This window comes from Pristiophorus japonicus, chromosome 3 (genome assembly GCF_044704955.1).
Source record: "Pristiophorus japonicus isolate sPriJap1 chromosome 3, sPriJap1.hap1, whole genome shotgun sequence".
Lineage (NCBI taxonomy): Eukaryota > Metazoa > Chordata > Chondrichthyes > Pristiophoridae > Pristiophorus > Pristiophorus japonicus.
This window is the reverse complement of record NC_091979.1, coordinates 318,278,167-318,301,999: the sequence shown is the minus strand read 5'-3', so window position 1 is coordinate 318,301,999 and position 23,833 is coordinate 318,278,167. Positions and strand designations below refer to the sequence as shown.

Genomic DNA, 23,833 nt, shown 5'->3' with positions numbered 1-23,833 from the left:
CATTATACTTCATCTGCCATGCATTTGTCCACTCACCTAACCTATCCAAGTCGCTCTGCAGCCTCATAGCATCCTCCTCGCAGCTCACACTGCCACCCAACTTAGTGTCATCCGCAAATTTGGAGATACTACATTTAATCCCCTCGTCTAAATCATTAATGTACAGTGTAAATAGCTGGGGCCCCAGCACAGAACCTTGCGGTACCCCACTAATCACTGCCTGCCATTCTGAAAAGTCCCCACTTACTCCTACTCTTTGCTTCCTGTCTGACAACCAGTTCTCAATCCATGTCAGCACACTACCCCCAATCCCATGTGCTTTAACTTTGCACATTAATCTCTTGTGTGGGACCTTGTCGAAAGCCTTCTGAAAGTCTAAATATACCACATCAACTGGTTCTCCCTTGTCCACTCTACTGGAAACATCCTCAAAAAATTCCAGAAGATTTGTCAAGCATAATTTCCCTTTCACAAATCCATGCTGACTTGGACCTATCATGTCACCTCTTTCCAAATGCGCTGTTATGACATCCTTAATAATTGATTCCATCATTTTACCCACTACCGATGTCAGGCTGACCGGTCTATAATTCCCTGTTTTCTCTCTCCCTCCTTTTTTAAAAAGTGGGGTTACATTGGCTACCCTCCACTCGATAGGAACTGATCCAGAGTCAATGGAATGTTGGAAAATGACTGTCAATGCATCCGCTATTTCCAAGGCCACCTCCTTAAGTACTCTGGGATGCAGTCCATCAGGCCCTGGGGATTTATCAGCCTTCAATCCCATCAATTTCCCCAGCACAATTTCCCAACTAATAAGGATTTCCCTCAGTTCCTCCTCCTTACTAGACCCTCTGACCCCTTTTATATCCGGAAGGTTGTTGGTGTCCTCCTTAGTGAATACCTAACCAAAGTACTTGTTCAATTGTTCCGCCATTTCTTTGTTCCCCGTTAGGGCTTCCCCTGATTCTGTCTGCAGGGGACCTACGTTTGTCTTTACTATCCTTTTTCTCTTTACATATCTATAGAAACTTTTGCAATCCGTCTTAATGTTCCCTGCAAGCTTCTTCTCGTACTCCATTTTCCCTGCCCGAATCAAACCCTTTGTCCTCCTCTGCTGAGTTCTAAATTTCTCCCAGTCTCCGGGTTCGCTGCTATTTCTGGCCAATTTGTATGCCACTTCCTTGGCTTTAATACTATCCCTGATTTCCCTTGATAGCCACGGTTGAGCCACCTTCCCTTTTTTATTTTTACGTCAGACAGGATTGTACAATTGTTGCAGTTCATCCATGCGGTCTCTAAATGTCTGCCATTGCCCATCCACAGTCAACCCCTTAAGTATCATTCGCCAATCTATCCTAGCCAATTCACGCCTCATACCTTCAAAGTTACCCTTCTTTAAGTTCTGGACCATGGTCTCTGAATTAACTGTTTCATTCTCCATCCTAATGCAGAATTCCGCCATATTATGGTCACTCTTTCTCAAGGGGCCTCGCACAACGAGATTGCTAATTAATCCTCTCTCATTACACAACACCCAGTCTAAGATGGCCTCCCCCCTAGTTGGTTCCTCAATATATTGGTCTAGAAAACCATCCCTTATGCACTCCAGGAAATCATCCTCCACCGTATTGCTTCCAGTTTGGTAAGCCCAATCTCTGTGCATATTAAAGTCACCCATTATAACTGCTGCACCCTTATTGTTTCAAGTGTGTTCAATGTTAGTACAATGAAAACATTCAGACTCATTTCCGGCTTCTTGGTTTTTTTTGCTGAAGGCCAAAAGAGACCACCTGAAGCTATTCATTTGAAACTGGTTCAATCTCTCAGTGAAAAGCTGTATGAGAGGCAGATTCAAGGGGAATAATTCATCCTTTTTAGGAGAAACAACATGCTTGATTTATATCTACTATCAGCCCGCTGACTCCCATATTTACCTTGATTACACGTCCTCCACCACGCTTCCTGTAAGGACTCTATTCCATTCTCCCAGTTTCTCTGTCTGAGTCACATCTGTTCTGACGATGTCACTTTCCACACCAGTGCTTCTGATAGGTCTTCCCTTTTCCTCAGCCGGTGATTCCCCTCCAGCATGGTTGATAAGGCCCTCGACTGTACCATTTCCCACACTTCTGTTCTCACTCCTTCCCCTCCCTACCAGAACCAATAGAGTGGTCCCGTGACTTCATCTTCCACCCCACCAGCCTCCACATTCAACAGATCATCCTGTGCAATTCCCACCACATTCAGCGCGATTCCACCACCAAACACACCTTGCCCTCTGAAGGGGCCTTGATCCACTTTTCAATCAGCTCAACACCCGTTCCCCTTCCCACCGCACCTTCCCATGCAAATGCAAGAGATGTAACACCTGCCCTTTCACCTCTTCTCTTCCCACCATCCAGGGCACCAAACACAACTTCCAGGTGAAACAGTGATTCACTTGTACTTCTTGCAAATTAGTGTAATGTATTCACAGCTCATGATGTGGTCTCCTTTACATTGGGGAGACCAAACGCAGATTGGGAAACTGCTTTCATGAATTCATCCATTCAGTCCGCAAGTGTGACCCTGAGTTTCCAGTCGCTTGCCAGTTTAATTCCCGTCCCACTCTGACCTCTCTGTCTTCGGCCTCCTGCACTGTTCCAATGTAGTTCAACGGAAGTTCGAGGAACAGCACTCAGGGCTGGATTTTCGGGTCTTCTATGCTCCATTTTTCACCCCAGAGCGACGGCAATGGTGGCGATGAGGTCTTGTGGGCAGGCGGTCAGCCTCCAGTGTCCCGCAGCGATCCTCGGGAGTGGTTTTGTGGTGGCGTGGAGCAGCACCACGAGGAAGAGCTGCGTCAGTGTGTAACGCCGCTGGTTGCGACACTGGCGCAAGTTTAACCTCCAACCCGACCTGTCCATCCGGACGGGCGCCTCGCAATGACCACCTGGGAAATCAGGGCGGACCAAACATCTAGTCGGCGAAGAGGTGAGTAATGGACCCCGAAGGTAAGTGTGGTTGTTTTATATTTACATTTTTCAGCGATTTGTGTTGTGGTGGTGTGGCCAATGTTTTGGGAATGTTTTTGTCGGGTTTTTTTCACCCCACCCGTTGTCTTTCGTAGCGCTCTCAGGCGAGCTCTTTAGCTCGGGAGTTTCCCATCCTAGTATCTCCCTTAGAGCTGCACCCACTGACGCAGGGCCCAGCTACCTAAACTTACCGACTGAGGCACAAACTATTCCCGGTCACTAACATTCCCGCCCCGCCGACATTATTGCCCCAAAGACATAAAAGCCTAAAATCCAGCCGCTCACCTTTCATTGAGGCACATTACAGCCTTCCGAACTTAACATTGTGTTTAACAAGTTCACATCATAACCTTTGCCCCCATTTTTTCCAACAGCAGTTGTTAGAAACAGTTAATTATTCTGCTATTTCAATTTACATCTCCTCTAGACCATCACCTTTGTCTTTCCTCCGCTCCCCCTTTCCCTGCCTCTGCACTTGCTTAAACCCTGTTAAACTTTAACTTTTTCCAGTTCTGACGAAGGGTCATTGACCTGAAACATTAACTCTGTTTCTCTCTCCACAGGTGCTGCCTGACCTGCTGAGTATTTCCAGCATTTTCTGTTTTTATTTCAGATTTCCAGCATCTGCAGTATTTTGCTTTTATATCCTCCCTTCGGTGAGGAGACCAATACTGTGCGCAGTACTCCAGGTGTGGTCTCACCAAAGCCCGATTTAATTGCAGGAAGACTCACTTACACTCCAACCGTCTGCCATAAAGGCTAACATACCATTTGCTTTCCTAATTGCTTGCTGTACTTGCATAATAACTTTCTGTGATTCGTGAACAAGGACCCCCAAATCCCTCTGCAGACCAACATTTACTAACTTCTCAATATTTAAAAAATATTTTGCTTTGCTATTCTTCCTACCAAAGTGGACAATCTCACATTTCCCCACATTATACTCCATCTGCCACCTTCCTGCCCATTCACTAAACCTCTCAATAAACCTTCGCAGTTTCTTTGAATCTCTCTTACAGCTCACTTTCCCACCGAGCTTTATATTGTCAGCAAACTTGGATACCTTACACTCGGTCCCCTCTTCTCAGTCATTGATATAGATTGTAAATAGCTGAGGCCCAAGTTCTGATCTCTGCGGTAACCCTCTAGTTACAACCTGCCAAGCCGCAATTGATCCGTTTAGTCCTATTGTCTGTTTTCTCTCCGTTAGTCAATCCTCAATCCATGCTAATATATTGCCCCCAATCCTATGAGCCTTAACCTGGTGTAACAACATCTTGTGCGGCACCTTATCGAATGCCTTCTTAAAATCCAAATATACTGCATCCGCTGGTTTCCCCTTATCTACCCTGCTAGTTACACTGTCAAAAATCTCTAATAGATTTGTCAAACACGAGTTCCTTTTCATAAAACCGTACTGACTCTGCCTAATCATATTCTGAGTTTCTAAATGCCCTGTTACCACATCCAGAATAATAGCTTCAAACATTTTCCCGACTATTTTGTCAGGCTTTCTCCCTCCTTTCTTGAATAGCAGGGTTATATTTCCTACCTTGCAATCCACAGAAGCCATTCTAGAATCTAGGAACTCCTGGAAGATCAAAACCAATTCATCCACTCTCTCTGCAGCCACCTGTTTTCCAACCCTAGGGTGCAGGCATCAGGTCCAGGGGATTGGTTGGCTTTTAGTTCTCTTAATGTCTCCAGTACATTCTCTTTACTAATATTAATTACTTTAAGTTCCCCAATCACATTGGACTCTTGGTTGCTCACTATTTCCGGAATCTTTTTTGTGACCTCTACTGTGAAGACAGCTACAAAATATTTGTTTAACCTCCCCACCATTTCCTTATTTCTCCTGTCTCTGCCTCCAAGAGATCCAGGTTTACTTTTGTTAATCTCTTCCTTTTTACATACTTGCAGAAGCTCTTGCAATCTGTTTGTACATTTCTTGCTAGTTTACTCGCACTCTCTAATTTCTCCCTCTTTATCAATGTTCTCAGCACCCTTTGGTGATTTCTAAAACCCTTCCAATCCTCAGCATTACTATGCTTTTTGGCAACAGTGTAAGCTTCTTCTTTTAATCCAATAATATCCTTAATTTCTCAAGTTAGACATGGTTAGATCACTTTTCCTGAGTTCTTTTTATTCCTCAAGGGAATGCATGTTCATTAAGAATTATGAACTATATCTTTAAATGTTTGCCATTGCTTATTTACATAGCAAAGAACGACTAAAACAATAATAAAGAGAGGGAAGACAGATTATGAAAGTAAACTAACAAGAAATATAAGAACAAATAGTAAGAGTTTCTCCAGGTGTATAAAAATGAAGAGAGTGGCTAAAGTAAATGTTGGTCCTTTCGAGGATGAGAATTAATAACGGGGAACAAGGAAATGGCAGAGACTTTGAACAAATATTTTGTGTCAGTCTTCATAGTAGAAGACACTAAAAACATCCCAATAATAGATAATCAAGGGGCTATAGGGAGGGAGGAACTTAAAACAATCACTGTCACTAAAGAAGAAGTACTCAGAAAAATAATGGGATTAAAGGTGGACAAGTCCCCTGGACCTGATAGCCTGCATCCCAGGGTTTTAAAAGAAGCTGCAGAGATAGTGGATACATTGGTTGTGACCTACCAAAATTTCCTGGATTGTGGGGAGGTCCAGTGGATTGGAAAACCACAAATATAATCCCCCTATTTAAAAAAGCAGGGAGACAGAAAGCAGGAAACTACAGACCAGTTAGCCTAAAATCTGTAATTGGGAAAATGCTCGATTCCATTATGAAGGAAGCAGTAACAGGACATTTTGAAAAGCATAATTTAGACAAGCAGAGTCAGCATGGTTTAATGAAAGAGAAATCATGTTTGACAAATTTGCTGGATTTCTTTGAGGATGTAACGAGCAGGGGAGATAAGGGAGAATCAGTGGATGTGGTGTATTTGGATTTCCAGAAAGCATTCGATAAGCTGCACAGTATTTCCCGGTCGTCACTGGTTAGTTAGTGAGCATGCTTTTTGAACTGGGTCCAGTGTTTCCACTTGCCGATACCCCTTATAACTACGCAGGCGCACATGTCCCTTACCATCCTCACCATCACCTGATTGGTCCCTTTGGGGTATTTGGACCTTCTGTTCTTTAGTCATTCTCAAAGTCCTTGATTACTTGCTGATCTCTAGCCTGTGCTTTTAAGTCATGTAACTGCTTACAGAGTTGCATCACAAACCTCTGTCCCCTGTCTTTATAAGGTCCTTCGTCCTTGCTTCCTGTAACCAAGACTTCTGGCAGTCTCATTAGTTCAAAGGGTGTCAGTCCTGTCATCCAACTAGGGATTGCCCTGAGCTTCATCAGTACTCTGGTAACATCTCTACCCAACCTTCTCCAGTTTCCTCGATTGCTTTAACTAGGGCTGCTTTTAAGGTTCTATGGAACCGTTGCCTCATCCCTAGTAAAGCGCAGGCCTGTTTCATCACCTTCCCTGTGAAGTGGGTACCTTGATCTGAGTCCAGCTGAAGTGGCATTTCTTCTGCTAGGATCCTGGCCATGGTTTCTGCTGAACAATTTCTAGTGGCAAAAGCTTTGTAAACTGGTCTATTTCTATTAATAAACTGGCATCGTAATATCGGGACACGTAACACAGGAAGGCTAAAACCGGTATCTGACGCGCGAAGGGCTAGGTGGGAAACAATGCTCTTACCCACTTTACCACTTTGTAAACTGGTCTATTATAACTCGCCAGTATGTCTTCCCCTTGTTGCTGGGTAATGGTCCAGTAAAATCTATCTAAGTTTTCCCAGGGTCCTTTCGGTCGGGGTTGATGTCCCATTCTGACCTTTACTTTTCCCCCAAGTTATATTTTGCGTGTGTCAGGCACCTTCTACAGTGGTGCTCCATATCTCTACCCATTCCCTTCCACCACCAGCATCTGGACATCGAGCTTATCGTGTTGGTTCTACCTGTATGGACATACCCGTGGTATCAATTTAATAGGCATTCAAAATCAAGGGATTCCGGTGCCACTACATTCCCATCTTTCCTCCATATCCTGTCCGTCCCTTGTTGGGCCCCTCTCTGCTTCCACCCCTCCTTTTCCTGTGGAGTGGCTTCTCCCTGTACCTTAACATGTTTACTTCCTCAGGCCCGATGCTGTGACCTGAGCTTCCCCTGCCAGTGTCTCTGCCACCCGCTTGGCTGCCTTGTCTGCCCATGCGTTTCCCTGTTGATGTTGATGAGTGTTTATAATCATGCACTACTTCAAAAGCACACCGACTGTCTGTATAGATGTTTACTCCTTTTCCCTTAGCCTGCCTCAGAGCCTTGGTGAGATTCACCAATTCAGCCACTTGAGCTGATAAGCCACTTTGAACCGTCCTTCCCTTCTAACCTGTCCGCTGCTATCTACCACTGCCCTTACCGTCAGTAGTGTCCCATTGATATAGTGCCGAGACCCATCTGCGTATAGATCCATGTCTACCTCCTCAAGCCTGACTACTTCCCTTGTCTTCTCCTGTCGGGCTACACTGATGCTCCTCTCCCTGCGTAATGATCCACCCTGCAAAGTTCTTACAGTTGTCTTTTATTGTTACCGTCCTGTTGGGGGGGTAAGAGCATTGCTTCCCACCTAGCCCTTCGCGCGTCGGATACCGGTTTTAGCCTTCCTGTGTTAAGCAATTGTACTAAGGTATGCTGGGTACCTGTCCCGATATTACTATGGCACTGAACTATGCCTGCCCCCATGTAATGATCTTTACTGTGGTGAGATAGATGTGAAAGTTCCGATTCGGGTCGGCTAATCCCAGGGCTGGAGCACTTGTGAGAATTTGTTTTTTCTGCAGTAGTTGAATAGCCCTAGTGCCTGCCTGAGCCCTTTCACAGTTCCTGGCCTGGGCCTTGATCGAATTGTTTCCTTTCTGTCCTCAGGCATCTGTCTCTTCCCTTGTGATATTATGTATCCTAGATCTGTTACTTCGCTCCTTCCTACCTGCACCTTCCTAGGATTTATTTTTAATCCCGCACTCTGTCGAGCTCCTAGCACTGTAGTTAAAGCTAGTTCGTGCTGTTGTTCTGTGCTGGAGGCAATAAGGATATCATCCACATACTGCAAAAGGGTGCTCCCTTCTTTGCCTGTTGGAGGCCTCGCCTTCCTGTGCCTCCTCCCTTATTGCAGCTAAAACATATCAGGGGAGCTGCCCGGGGGTGTGTCTCCTCCCCCTTCGTCTCTGCTGCTATTTTTGCTATCTTCTCCCTTTGTTCCGACTTTAACTCCTCTACGTGTTCTGCTCACTCCAACATTTCATCCCGCACTCTAAATCCCAAATTAATGATCTTTTGATGGGCTTCTCCTAGCCCGTCTTTAAACATTACGTGCTGAAGGAATTTTTGCATTTTTTGCTATGGCTGTGCACTGCACTATCCATCCGGTCCTGTCTTTTATCTCTTCCAGCTTATTTATCAGCTTCTAGCTCTGGAATTTGTTTCGTTTGAGAATCTAGTTCTTTTATCGGCCCTCTGTCGCAGGCGAGTATTATTACATAGGCTTTCTCCGTTTTATTCTTATTCTGACTATCCCATCATTTCCTCTGTCTGTCAGGCGAGTCTTCTGGCTGCCATCCTTGCTTTTTAATTTCTTTTATTAAGAAACCCAATTTAATAATGTCCAGTATAAAACAGCTGTCAATGGAAAGGGTTAACTCCTTTACAGGTTTGTAAGAAGGCTTGACGTCATTACGTGACTTCGGATAATCATTTAAACCTTTACCGATATCTGAATTGTTTTCCCCAAGTCTTTGTGCCTTCAAAACTTGCTTAGAAATTATGAATCCGTTAAAACAGCAGAAATCATTAGTAAAGCTGTCATTAGCTTTAAATAAAACATTCTCATCAGAAAAGACAGCATTTTAGATTAAACTCCAATTGTTTCTAAACTTCCAATTCAAATACTTATCAAAGATTTTTTAATTGATTTAAAACGAGACCAGACATTTTTAATAGTTATTTTGTTTACTGAAATCCAATTTAAAATAAAGTACTGGTAACTGTGGTTTATTTTTCTTAGCTCTGTAAATCATCGTCCAAACAATCAGGGAAACTTCCACACTTTTTACATTTTCACACAAGCTATATACATTCCAGCATTTTGTTTTTTAAGGTCCCGTTCACTCAGCAAATCTTGTGTTTTATTTCTCTCGGCACAAAAGCTCAAACTTCCGTGCTGGTTCCATCTTTAAAAAAAATCTGTAGCAACATATTTTCTAATTCCCAGTTTTTTTCCTTCCTTTGCTGAGATCTCATAGCTTAGATCTTTTCTCCTCGTTATCTCCAAAACCCTCTCTTGCTTGTTTAGATTGTTCGGGACTTTTTCCTCAATAAGCACCATCCATTTTGAAAAGGTTTTCAAACCCAAAATTTAAATCTCCTTTATTGCAGTGAAACTTTCTCATAATTTAAAATCATTATCAACACAGAGTGTCTTTTTATCTCTTTTCCAATATTCACACTTTGAAACAAAGCCGAGATTTCACTGTGGCCATTATGAAAGTTCGACTTTCATTGGTTAATTACCCTCCAATTAAACCAATATCTTTTTCACAGCCAATATAAACTAGTATCCAGTAAGTTGCATCATTTTCCATTTAAATCTCCTTTCTTCAAATTAGTTTTTATATAAAACAAACATTTTACACAGAGGGTTTATGTCTCCGTGAATTTGTTAATTTAAACTACATAAGACAATTGCAAACACTTTTTTTCCATTTAGATGTTCAATGGTTTCCTTTAGCAGCTGTAGCTTTCAAGGTTGCATCTTTTATCTTTTGATAAACAAGCTGTCCTTCGTGAATTCAACAGTCAAGAAAGCTTCCATGCGAACTCTTCCACTTAAAGACAGACATTCACACCAAATACTGCTTATCCGATGTATTTTCAGCAACTTAATGCATGCCATTTTCTGTCTGGGTACATTTACCCCTCTACCAGATTCCGTAAACTGTTTCCAAGCCATTGGACCCCTCTAACATCCAGCAGTAGTAACAATACTGCTTGCCTCTCTAATCTGGTTACTCCGACTGGAAGTGTCGATTTTATTTTTCATCAATTCTGCTAGCATTTATACACGGGACCCTTTTGCCCCATATCCCAGAGAGCCCCCTTGATCTTCATTTTATCTCACTGGCCAGTTTTCCTAAACATCCTGGGTACCACCACTGCCTCCCCCTTTTAGGTTGTATTCCTTCTTATTTCGGCAATACACCTATCTCTTGGTCATTTTTCTAGCCCTCTTTAGGTTGTTATCCTTCTTGTTTAGATAACAGGAAATTGTTTTTTTCTACGTTAATGATAATTTCCTCCATCTCTGGCCTCATGTGTATCTCTCATTTCATTCGCCTCACCATTGCCGGCTGTTCCTTCAGCTGCCTGGGCTTTAATTTCTGGAATTCCCTCCCTCAACCTCTCTGATTCTCGACCTCCTTTTCCTCCTTTGAGATGCCCCTTAGAGACTAGCTCTTTGACCAACATTTTGGTCACACGTTCTATCATCTCATTATGCGGCTCTGTCAAGTTTAGTTTTATAATGCTCCAAGCACCTTGGGAATGATCATTATCTTATCTCTCTATGCCCCTTTATAAACTCCTGCTCCTCTCACCCAACTTACTGTGTCTCCTAACTTATGGCATCTTCAAATCTGGATATACAACTCACTATTCCTTCATCCAAGTCACTGATGTATATGGTGAGGTCCCTGAGCAGATGTCTGGAGAACACCACTTGTCACATCCCACCAATCAGAGATGATTCACTTTCTCCCTACTATCGGTTTCCTAACTCCCAACCAATTACCAACCCATGTCATAACGGTACGACCAATTCCATGTGCTCTCATTTTTGCTAATAATCTCTTGTGTGGAACCTTATCGAATGCCTTCTGGAAGTCCATATAGACAGCATACATAAACGCTCCACCATGCTAGAGACCTCCTCAAAATATTAGGCTAGCTTAGTCAGACATGAACTATCCTTCACAAATCCTGCTGACTCTTTTTGATCAGCTTACACTTGTCCAAGTGCCCTCACATTGGGGCACAAATTCCGGCCTCCCCGGCTCCGTGTGGAGTCTCTACTGACCCAGGAAGGCATCGCAAAAGCCGGTTTTCGTCGCGCAACGCACATGCAGCGAAAACCGGCTTTTCCGATCTGTCAAGCTCTGGCTTGACAGATTATCCATATCCCCACAGCCAGGACATTCGCATCGGCAAAATTGCAGTATTTACCCATATCTTGCCCAGCTAATGTCCTGAAAGCTCTTGTGCCTGGTAAAAGCAGGTGCATAGCCTACTTTTACCAGCGTAAGAGTTTTAAAACAAAATAAAAACGTATCAAAATCAAATTTAAAAACAAATTTTTATGTGAAAAACCCTGCCCACTAAGGTAAGTTTATTTTTAAACCTAATTACAAAACTTTTTAAATAATCGGAAAAATATTTTTTTTTCTAAAACATTTATTAACTTTGATTTCAATTAATTTTATTTATGTGAGGTGTGTTTTTTATTTTTTAATGTGGTGTTTAGTGTGTTTGTTTTTTTTTCTCTCATTAATAGCGATGAGAACTGGTAGATACGGAGCTCCCATTGCTATTAATGAGAATGCTGTGGAATACGGCACCTGATTGGTTGTGCAGTCACACATGACTGCATCTTCTGCGTGGGAACCTGGAGGACGGGAGCGCGCTTCGCAGCGCTGGAAGAGAAGGCCTCCCCACCGGAATCCGAGGCGTCTCCGGGACCAGCAGGTAATTTCGTAAAAACTCTCCGGTCGGAGACGTTCGTTCGAAAGAAACCTCGGACCAGAATTTCAGTGCCACTCGCTCTCATGATTGATTCTTGTGCATCCCATTTTCAGTGGATTTTCTGGCCTCTTCAGCAGTGATTTTAAAAAGAACTCATTCCCACAGTTCAGAATTTTCAATCTCAGTCGCTGGCTCATTCACAAAATCTTAGAATCATGGAAGGATACAGCACAGACGGAGGACGCTTGGCCCATTGTGCCTGTGCCAGCTCTTTGAAAGAATGATGCAAATGACAGAAGTTCTCAGATTCATTGTGAAACTATAATATGGACAAGTTACACTACACAAGTGATACTGATTGCAATTCACTTGTAACTGCAGTATTGAGAGTCAGCACCACAATCCACTACTGGAATATAAATTAAATGCCATAATTAATAATGTACCATTGCTAAATATCCCTGCTGTGTCATCTCGTGCTAATCAAAGGCGAATGGTAGAATTAATCACAAGCATCAAAATGCAAAAAGGATAAGTTAGAGTTGCAGATAAAATGGATTATTATTTTGTTCTCTTGCAGCAACACACAGAAGGATTTGTTGAAAGTGAAGCTCGATTGGCTTCAATGTCACTTCACGTGGGGCCCACAGAAAGAAAACATTGACTTGGACGACATGAAGTATAGATTGCAAGATTCAATACAGGCGGGTGTGAAATATCAGGCCAGGTCTTACAACCACCTCGCTTTTGTAAACTGTCTGCAAGGCAACTGTGAAGAGGCAATTCAAAACTTAGAGGAAGCTGAAAAGATTCTGAGGGAGGACCATGAACATGAATTTGAAAGAAGAAGCATCATCACCTATGGAAACTATGCCTGGGTATATTATCACATGGGCCAACTGACAGAGGCCCAGTCCTACCTCGACAAGCTGGAGATGATCTGTAAACAATTTACTGATGGCTCTCGGTATACAGCACTGATACCTGAAGTATACGGGGAGAAGGGTTGGTCACTGTTGACTTCTCCTAGTCAATACTATGAAGAGGCAAAGGAATGTTTTGAGAAGGCTCTGGAGGAAGATCCTGATGACACTGAATGGAACGTTGGCTATGCGACTGCTCTGTTCCGTCTGGAAGGGTTTTCTGGTACCCCAGAGAGTGGTGACCGCAGCCAATCAGTGAAGCAGTTGGGACGTGTGCTGGAACTTGATCCAGATGACTCTGTAGCCATGGTGCTGTTGGCTCTAAAACTACAAGAGTTCAATCAAAAGGAGGAAGCACTGAAATTAGTTGAACAAGCATTGCAGAAGTCCCCTGATCTTCCATATGTAACTCGTTATGCAGCAAAACTTTACAGAATTAATGGAGATGTGGAAAAAGCTGTGGAGCTGTTGAAGACAGCTTTAGAAATTAGCCCAAACTCTATCTTCTTACACCACCAAATAGGTCAGTGTTACAGAAATAGAATATTTCAACTGATCAAATATCCAGGCAGCAAAGACCCTCGCAATCCTGCTTTTCAACAGAAAACTGACTTAATCAATAAATGCAAGTACCATTTTGAAAAGGCATTTCAGTCCCGCCCATTAACATCTATTCAACTACAACTGGATTTTGCAGGAATCTGTTCATTAAATGAAGAATATCTCAAAGCAGAGTTGATCTACAGCAATCTAATGAAATTGGAAGATACTCGTCCGGAAAATAAACAGGCAATATATTTAGAGGCTGGTTTATTTGAACTGTACCAGAAAAGATCTGAATCAAATGCCATCAGCCGTTTTCTGGAAGGAGTGAAAGTCAGATACGACTCAATACAACAGACAAGGTGTTATGAAAACTTGGAGAAGATAGCAGAAAGACGACTTCATAGGAATCCCAGAGACAGCAAGGCCTTTGGTGTTCTTGGGTTACTGCACCAGTACAAAGGGGAGAAGTACAAAGCTATTGAGTGTTTTGAAAAGGCCTTGGAGTTTGATTGTGGCAATGAAGAATATCTAAGTGCTCTCTCTGAATTACGCCTTTCTATCTTGGCAACGCTGACTATTTCCTAGCTAAAACATTTGAAGGATGCATTAATACTCTCAGATCTATGAGCAGATTTGGTAGGGTACTCGCTTCACATATTATATCCTGCGGGCACTTTCTTTCAAAGTAGCAATTTACTCAAGTGTGTATCATTTTCAAACAATAATCTTCTTGTAATTATTCTAAGTTCCTGTGCTTCATTCAAGAATATTAACACCACTGGTGCACTAACCAAATAGGATTTGTTTCCATATCCTTAGACCTTTGCTATATGTGGAAATAAATAAAATAATGTGGGTTTTAGGGAATTAGAGTTAATTGAACCACTGAGACAGAGACATCATAGTTGTTTATGAATTATAGGGACTATTTTTAAAACAATAGTACACATTACATTGGCCCCAATTTTAACTCCAGATGGATTTTGGGTGGGTGAGTGGCGAGGGGAATGGGAAACTCAACCGTTTCTACAGATAATGGCTGACTCCTGTTCCTATGATCCTTTGGGGGAGAAATTCGTGTTCGCCAGGAAAGTTATTGGTGTCACCGGCAACTGCAGTTAACGGCCGTTGAAAATGGCCGCAACGCTAACAGGACAAAATTCGTCTGGGAGGCTGGAGATTGGTGGTGCAGCACTTACCTTCCGTGCAACGCCACCCTGGTGAGGTTAGTGGAGGCATCCAACCCGAAGTTCCTGTCCAGGTACGGCATTCGAGCTTCACACAGCATCTGGAAGCAACGCTGTGGAGCTCGGGATGGAACTGTGGGCAATGAAAAGGCCCGTGAATTAAAGGGGCCTTGCACTCAGAAGTAATACAAATTAAAATCCAGTGAAACAATACTGTTTTCAGCCCTATCTTCCTTTCAAAAAAAAATTAACATTAATAAGAAGTCTAAAATGTGAATATTCAGCTCTTAAAGCTGAATGCCCTTCCTAACGTCAAAAAATGGTAAAAGTGCTTCAGCACTAACACAAGTGGCTCAGTAAGCCAGGGAAGGGGCACTCAGGGTCAGTACGCAGCACTCCAGCTTTGTGCATGGGGGTCAACACTGCAAGAGAGGTCCTCTACCCACAGGGGCCAGGAGGCCCTCCAGAAAGAATGATGTGGGAGAACATCACCGAAGCCATCACTGCCAGCAGTGTCACCCCCACCATCTGACTCCGGTGCTCAAAGAAGCTTCATGGCCTCAGACCGCTGGTCAAGATCAATGAATGTATCTTCAAAAGCCCTCCCCTACCAACTGCACCACTCACCTCACACACTGCTCAATGCACGACCCCCAATCACTCACCTACCAGTAATTTGTACCAATCACGAGGCACATCTCCCATTCCTAGCCGTCCCTCATCCCCTTGGAGGAGCTGGTGCAGACCATTCTTGGCAGGGGCATGGCTGAGCTCTTGGCCAGCGGTGGGGCTGAAGGGATACAAGATGCTGGTATCCTCATACAGAATCCTCCTTCTGGCATGCACCTCTTGCTTTCCTGCCCTCCCGTCCCCACAACTCCACCCTTGTGCTTTCCTCATTTCACACACCCAAGAAATGCACCTTTCCATCCAGTGGTTGACCAAGACGAGGGAGAGGAGAGTGACGAAAAGCAAGAAGATTGATTTGACACACCCAGCCACCAGCTCCTCAAGGTCGACCAGCAAGGCCATTTGCAGTGTCCCCCACTGAAAGTCAGCAGCCTTCCACCAGCCATGCTGCAGCCACTGGGGTAGCACTGCATGACATCAGTAAGACAGGCAAGGGCTTCAATAAAATCCAAAAATTCCCAGTCCAAAAGTTTAAATACAAACTTACCTGAAAGATGTGTGTGTCCCTTTAAGAGGTGCCGACATCACCACTGTCAGCCTGCTTGCTGAATTCAGTGCTCGGGGTGATTTTCACGGTTGTGACGTTAAGTTGGCGTTGTACGTCGATTGACATCACAACGCTGCCATTTTGTCCGGCATGGCTCTGCCAGTAACCGGCAGCGCAAAGGTCAGGACCAAAACAGCCACCGTCACGGACCCTGCCAGCAGCTGGCGAAATATTGGCCACTGGCGTTTTAGTGCCATTTAATGTCACTACGGAGTAGTGCTCAGGACACAGATTTCTAGCCCCATGTTCCTATGTTCTTTACTTACCCAGTTTCCACCAAGTGGGAGGGTTTAAAATCACCCCCAGGAAGTTGTTATGTAATCTAGATCAGGGGTTCTCAACCAGGAGTCCGTGGCCCACTAGGGGTCCATGAGAAGCTTTCAAGTGGACAAACCCGAGAATGTGTAAAATGTGGGCCTTGTGCAATCCACCTACGCGTCTCTCTCTCTCTAATTAACTTTTAAATCCACGGCCATTCGATTTGGCCAAAGGCCAGTAACTCAGCATCGTCGCTCACACAGACACAAGGGGGTTCGCAGCTGTAACCCGGCACTACACCCTCACCCCAACCTCGATACAGGGCCCACGCCCCTCATCCCAAACTTGATCCGGGGCCCAAGCCCCTCATCCCAGCCTCGACCTGGTGCCCACATCCCTCACCCCTCCTAGATATGGTGCCCACGTCCCTCACCCCAACCTCGATACGGTGTGCTCACAACCCTCGCCCCAGCCTCGATACGGTGCCCACGCCCCTCATCCCAGCCTCGAACCGGGGCCCTCACACCTACCCGAGCCTCGATCCAGGGCCCTCACACCTACCCGAGCCTCGATCCGGTGCCCTCACACCTACCCGAGCCTCGATCCGGGGCCCTCACACCTACCCGAGCCTCGATCCGGGGCCCTCACACCTACCCGAGCCTCGATCCGGGGCCCTCACACCTACCCGAGCCTCGATCCGGGGCCCTCACACCTACCCGAGTCTCGATCCGGGGCCCTCACACCTACCCGAGCCTCGATCCGGTGCCCTCACACCGACCCGAGCCTCGATCCGGGGCCCTCACACCTACCCGAGTCTCGATCCGGGGCCCTCACACCTACCCGAGCCTCGATCCGGGGCCCTCACACCTACCCGAGCCTCGATCCGGGGCCCTCACACCTACCCGAGTCTCGATCCGGGGCCCTCACACCTACCCGAGCCTCGATCCGGGGCCCTCACACCTACCCGAGCCTCGATCCGGTGCCCTCACACCGACCCGAGCCTCGATCCGGGGCCCTCACACCTACCCGAGCCTCGATCCGGGGCCCTCACACCTATCCGAGCCTCGATCCGGGGCCCTCACACCTACCCGAGTCTCGATCCGGGGCCCTCACACCTACCCGAGTCTCGATCCGGGGCCCTCACACCTACCCGAGCCTCGATCCGGGGCCCTCACACCTACCCGAGCCTCGATCCGGGGCCCTCACACCTACCCGAGCCTCGATCCGGGGCCCTCACACCTACCCGAGCCTCGATCCGGTGCCCTCACACCTACCCGAGCCTCGATCCGGGGCCCTCACACCTACCCGAGCCTCGATCCGGGGCCCTCACACCTACCCGAGCCTCGATCCGGTGCCCTCACACCTACCCGAGCCTCGATCCGGGGCCCTTACACCTACCCGAGCCTCGATCCGGGGCCCTCACACCTACCCGAGCCTCGATCCGGGGCCCTCACACCTACCCAAGCCTCGATCCGGGGCCCTCACACCTACCCGAGCCTCGATCCGGGGCCCTCACACCTACCCGAGCCTCGATTCGGGGCCCTCACACCTACCCGAGTCTCGATCCGGGGCCCTCACACCTACCCGAGCCTCGATCCGGGGCCCTCACACCTACCCGAGCCTCGATCCGGTGCCCTCACACCTACCCGAGCCTCAATCCGGGGCCCTCACACCTACCCGAGCCTCGATCCGGTGCCCTCACACCTACCCGAGCCTCGATCCGTTGCCCGTTCCCCTCACCCCCGCCTCACTCTGGCACACAGCTGATGGACTAACAGCCGCATGTCACCTTGAGCAACTGGGCCCTGCACCAGCGGGTAAGAGAAGAAGGACAATCACCGGGCCTGCCAAAACTGCCTCCTCCTCTCGCCGAGTATGTACTGAGCCAGGATGAACATTGAGGATTGGATATGGTTATGTTTGTCGAAGATACCTTCACTTCTTGACAGAATCGTTGATCAGCACCAGCAAAAGTTTCACATTAAGTTAATAGAAAGAAATAATAATAATATATGTTTAATTGTAGAACTTTTTTATACAGAAAAAATACTGCTGTTGTGTTACAGAGAGTCCGTGGAATTTTAATAACACGGGAGGGGGGCCTTAAAAGCATAAAATCATAGAAGCATAGAATGGTTACAGCACAAGAGGAGGCCATTCGGCCCATTGAGCCCATGGCGGCTCTCTGCAAGAGCACTTCAGCTAGTCCCACTTCCCCGCCCTTTCCCCGTAGCACTGCAATTGTTTTACTTCAGGAACCTATCCAATTCCCTTTTGAGAGCTACGATTGAATCCACCCCCAGCACCCTTTCAGGCCGAGCGTTCCAGATCATAGCCACTCAGTTTTTCCTCATGTCGCCTTTGGGCCTTCTGCCAATCGCCTTAAATCTGTGACTTCTAGTTCCAGACCCTTCTGCCAATGGGAACAGTTTCTCTCGATCTACTCTGTCTCGATCCCTCATGATTTTGAACACCTCGATCAAATCTTCTCTCAACCTTCTCTGCTCTTAGGAGAATAGCCCCAGCATCTCCAGTCAATCCACGTAACTGAAGTCATTCATCCCTGGAATCATTCTTGTAAATCTTTTCTGCACCCTCTCTAAAGCCTTCACATCCTTCCTAAAGTGTGGTGCCCAGAATTGGACAATACTCCAGTTGAGGCCAACCAGTGTTTTATAAAGGTTCATCATAGCTTCCTTGCTTTTATGCTCTATGGGCTCAATTTTCCCCAATTATCTGCGCCATTTTTTTGGCCTACATCTTTTTTTTGGAGCAAATTAAAATCTCCAAATTTTCCCAAAGTTTCTGCATGAGCGGAATTCACTGAGGTAGGATATTTTTAGGCTACGATTTTTTTTACCTCATTGGTGATGTAACCTGCCACCCACGGCAATTCTGGCCGTTTCAGAAAGTTTGGCTAGCTCCGATTTACTCCAATTTTTCTGAGGACGGCGTATGTGACCACTCTGGAAAAACCTCTGGGCAGTTAACAAAATTGGTGCAGGTGAGAGAATCAGTGGTGTAGATATAGTTCCACGGCCCGGACAGCAGCAGCAGAGAGGTAGAGAGGAGTGAGGGGAGAGGGGAGGCCTTTCGGTATGGTTAGGGGCAGCAACTGGTATCGGCAGGGGAGGGAGGCCTTCTGGCCAGAGTTAGGAGCGGTAACCGGCACCGGGAGGGGAAGGCCCTACGGCCAGGGCTAACAGCGGTAACCGGCACCGGGAGGAGGAGTCCCTACGGCCAGGGCTAACAGCGGTAACCGGCACCGGGAGGGGGAGGTCCTACGGCCAGGGCTAACAGCGGTAACCGGCACCGGGAGGGGAAGGCCCTACGGCCAGGGCTAACAGCGGTAACCGGCACCGGGAGGGGGAGGTCCTACGGCCAGGGCTAACAGCGGTAACCGGCACCGGGAGGGGGAGGTCCTACGGCCAGGGTTAACAGCGGTAACCGGCACCGGGAGGGGGAGGTCCTACGGCCAGGGCTAACAGCGGTAACCGGCACCGGGAGGAGGAGGTCCTACGGCCAGGGCTAACAGCGGTAACCGGCACCGGGAGGGGGAGGTCCTACGGCCAGGGCTAACAGCGGTAACCGGCACCGGGAGGGCGAGGCCCTACGGCCAGGGCTAACAGCAGTAACCGGCACCGGGAGGGGGAGGTCCTACGGCCAGGGCTAACAGCGGTAACCAGCACCGGGAGGGGGAGGTCCTACGGCCAGGGCTAACAGCGGTAACCGGCACCGGGAGGGGGAGGTCCTACGGCCAGGGCTAACAGCGGAAACCGGCACCGGGAGGGGGAGGTCCTACGGCCAGGGCTAACAGCGGTAACCGACACCGGGAGGGGAAGGTCCTACGGCCAGGGCTAACAGCGGTAACCGGCACCGGGAGGGCGAGGCCCTACGGCCAGGGCTAACAGCGGTAACCGGCACCGGGAGGGGGAGGTCCTACGGCCAGGGCTAACAGCGGTAACCGGCACCGGGAGGGGAAGGTCCTACGGCCAGGGCTAACAGCGGTAACCGACACCGGGAGGAGGGAGTCCTTACGGCCAGGGCTAACAGCGGTAACCGGCACCGGGAGGGGGAGGTCCTACGGCCAGGGCTAACAGCGGTAACCGGCACCGGGAGGGGGAGGTCCTACGGCCAGGGCTAACAGCGGTAACCGGCACCGGGAGGGGGAGGTCCTACGGCCAGGGTTAACAGCAATAACCGGCACCGGGAGGGGGAGTCCCTACGGCCAGGGTTAACAGCGGTAACCGGCACCGGGAGGGGGAGGTCCTACGGCCAGGGCTAACAGCGGTAACCGGCACCGGGAGGGGAAGGTCCTACGGCCAGGGTTAACAGCGGTAACCGACACCGGGAGGAGGGAGTCCCTACGGCCAGGGTTAACAGCGGTAACCGGCACCGGGAGGGGGAGGCCCTACGGCCAGGGCTAACAGCGGTAACCGGCACCGGGAGGAGGGAGTCCCTTCGGCCAGGGTTAGGAGTGGCACCGGGTACCGGGAGAGGTAGCGGGGGAGGGTTGATAGACATTTGCCATAAACACTTTAATAATTTAATGCTGGAATACTGCGGCAACGTGCGAGGTGCTTGTGCAGGTTGCTGTGAGCGGCCAGAATGTGTTGTACGTTTCATTTTCCAGCCTCAGCCCGCAGTGTGTCCCTCGTTACCCTGGCAACACCAGCTTTTTGGCACAGATAGACTCCACCCCCAAAGCTCAAGGACAGGCTAGGCAGCGCCAAACTGAACAATTCGGACAGGGAAAGTTGGATGATTTTTGTTTTGGCATATTTGAGCCCCAAAAAAAGGGGCGTAACTCTTCAAGTACGCCAAAAAACAGCTTTGGGGAAAATTGAGCCCAAGCCTCTATTTATGAAGCCCAGGATCACGTATGCTTTTTTAATCGCTTTCTCAACCTGCCCTGCTACCTTCAACGATTTGTGGACACATACCCCCAGGTCTCTCTGTTCAGGCACCCCCTTTAGAATTGTACCCTTTAGTTTATATTGCCTCTCCTTGTACTAAAGTGTATCACTTTGCACTTTCCTGCCCGTGACATGGTGCTGAGGAATGCGATTCAATGTCGCAAAAATTCAATGACCTGACTAGGGTCGTCAGGGTGAGTAGCCGTTACATTATCCTTGCAATGCCTTGATGTGAGCCTCACTGTTTCACACTGCCCATACCTTCTCTATGTGTGCCAGGCCATGCTCCTCATTGCTGCAGAGACCCTCAAAGCTCTCTATAGCCTTCCCAGATATACCCTGCCCATCCAAGCGTCTCTCACCTTTTAGCTCCCGACTCAGCCTGAGGACACCAGCAAGGCCTTTTAACTCCCATATGCAGTCACAGGTCTTCGGCCTCATACTTACTCATACCTCTTTTATTGTGTTCCAAACACAGATGAGGCTGCACACAGGGAGGTTAAAGTAACAGTGACCTCAGTCTTTATTAAGACACTCCAGAGTGAGGAACAGGCCTTAGGGGTCGGCTTATATACAGTGCTCCCAAGGGATGCTGGGATCCCTTGGGACTTCAGGGGATGCACTCACTGGTGGCGGAACATGGGAGTGAATGCTTTACAGATACACAACATCACTCCCCCCCAAAGTCAAAGTGAAAACTATTTACAAGGTGAGGCGGTCAGGAACCTTTATTTCCCTGGTGGACCGCCTCGGTACAAATGTCTGTTCTGGTGTGTTGGCTGTGCCCCCGCTGGGCTGGTGTGTTGTTGGCCCTGCAGGGCTACTGGGTGAGCCTGGCCTTGCTGGGCTGTTGGGCGTGATGGGTTCGATTTCCTGGTCCGGCGTGGTGTCGTTGATCCTTTGGATGTGAGTTTTGGGCTCGAAAGAGGTGGTGTCTGCTGTGGGTTGTTCAGGGCAGTCTGTGAACCGCAGCCTCGTTTGGTCCAGGTGCTTTCTGCAAATTTGCCCATTGTCTAGTTTGACTACAAACACCCTACTCCCTTCTTTAGCTATCACCGTGCCCGCGATCCACTTGGGACCATGTCCATAGTTTAGCACATAAACTGGGTCATTCAGATCAATTTCCCGTGACACAGTGGCGCGACCATCGGTTACATTTTGTTGCTGCCGCCTGCTCTCTACCTGATCATGCAGGTTGGGGTGAACCAGCGAGAGTCTGGTTTTAAGTGTCCTTTTCATGAGTAGCTCAGTCTCGTGCGGTAGCTGAGCAGTACTCGGGACAGGCGGGTTTGGAGTGAGCCTTCTGTGACTCGTTTAAGGCTCTGTTTGATGGTTTGTACTGCCCGCTCTGCCTGCCCATTGGAGGCTGGATTAACCGGGGCCGAAGTGACATGTTTGATCCCATTGTGGGTCATGAATTCTTTAAATGCGGCTCTGGTGAAACATGGCCAGTTGTCACTGACCAGTATGTCAGGCAGGCTGTGAGTGGCAAACATGGCCCTCAGGCTTTCAATGGTGGCGGTGGCGGTGCTTCTTGACATTATTTCACATTCAATCTATTTTGAAAAAGCATCCACCACCACCAGGAACATTTTACCGAGAAACAGGCCCGCATAGTCGAGATGGATTCTTGACCATGGTCTGGAGGGCCAGAACAACAAACTTAGTGGTGCCTCTCTGGGCGTGTTGCTCAACTGAGCACACACACTGCATTGCCGTACACAGGACTCTAAGTCAGAGTCGATACCGGGCCACCACACGTGGGCCCCAAGTTTCCGCACGCAGCAAAAGAGGCGCCCCTCCGAGCTGGGCGCCCGTTTTACGCGCCGAAAACGGCGCCTGAAAAAAACGCGCTATTCTCGAGCACTTTGCAGCTCGATGTTGGCTTGGCGCGGTGCCCAGGGGGCGGAGCCTACCACTCGCGCCGATTTTGTAAGTCGGAGGGGGCGGGTACCATTTAAATGAGTTTTTTTTGTGCCGGCAACCCTGCGCGTGCACGTTGGAGCGTTCGCGCACTCGCAGTGTGAAGGAAACATTGGCACTCGGCCATTTTTGTAGTTCTTTGTAGCTGTTCAATTTTTAACATTTTTTAATAAAACCACATTGCCCTTCCATGATCAGCACTGAGGCTTCTTGCAGCTTTCTCCCCCTGCCTCCCCCTCACTGCCTCCCCCCTCACTGCCTCCCCCCGCCTGCCGTCGGGAACGGCTGCCTCAACTTGTGAGGCTTCCTGCAGCCTTCTCCCTGCCTGAAAGGCCTGCCTGAAGCACTTTCACACAGGTAGGAACATGGTTTATTTAATCTTTTCTTTGCTTGTAAATTTTTATTTATGTTGGAATTATTTGTATAATATTTGTATAAGTATAACTAAGGATTGATTGTAGAATGTAATGACTTCCCTTCTCCCCCCCCACCTCGTTCCCGATGCCTAATTTGTAACCTGCGCCTGATTTTTTAATGTGTAGACAAGGTTTCTTCAAGCGTACTAAAATCTTCACTTGCTCCATTCTAAGTTAGTTTGGAGTACGTTTTTACTGTGGAAACTTTCAAATCAGGCGTCAGTGGCCAGACACGCCCCCTTTTGAAAAAAAAATTCTGTTCAAAAGTGAAACTGTTCTACCTGACTAGAACTGCAGAAAACTTAAATGTGGAGAATTCTGATTTCTAAGATACTCCGTTCTCCACCAGTTGCTCCTAAAGATCAGGAGCAAATCATGTGGAAACTTGGGGCCACAATGTGGCCAAAACTAGTGGGAGGACAGAAGATTGGGAAGCTTTTAAAAGCCAGCAAAGAATGACAAAAAATGATTAAGAAAGGGAAGATAGACTATGAAAGTAAACGAGCACGAAATATAAAAACAGATAGCAAGAGTTTCTATAGGTATATAAAAAGGAAAAGAGTGGCCAAAGTAAATGTTGGTCCCTTAGAGGACGAGACGGGGGAATTAGTAATGGGGAAC

At 47.5% G+C, this 23,833-nt stretch overlaps 1 protein-coding gene across 1 annotated transcript; it reads left to right on the top strand.

Moving 5' to 3' along the window:
• Window positions 1–11,723: 11,723 nt before the first annotated feature.
• Window positions 11,724–14,286, top strand: LOC139256211 (interferon-induced protein with tetratricopeptide repeats 5-like; the record flags this gene model as incomplete). Its single annotated transcript, XM_070874159.1, has 2 exons — window positions 11,724–11,809; window positions 12,387–14,286. Coding segments are annotated over 2 exons (1,560 nt in total), but the record flags the coding sequence as incomplete, so codon positions are not given.
• Between the last annotated feature and the right edge of the window lie 9,547 nt (window positions 14,287–23,833).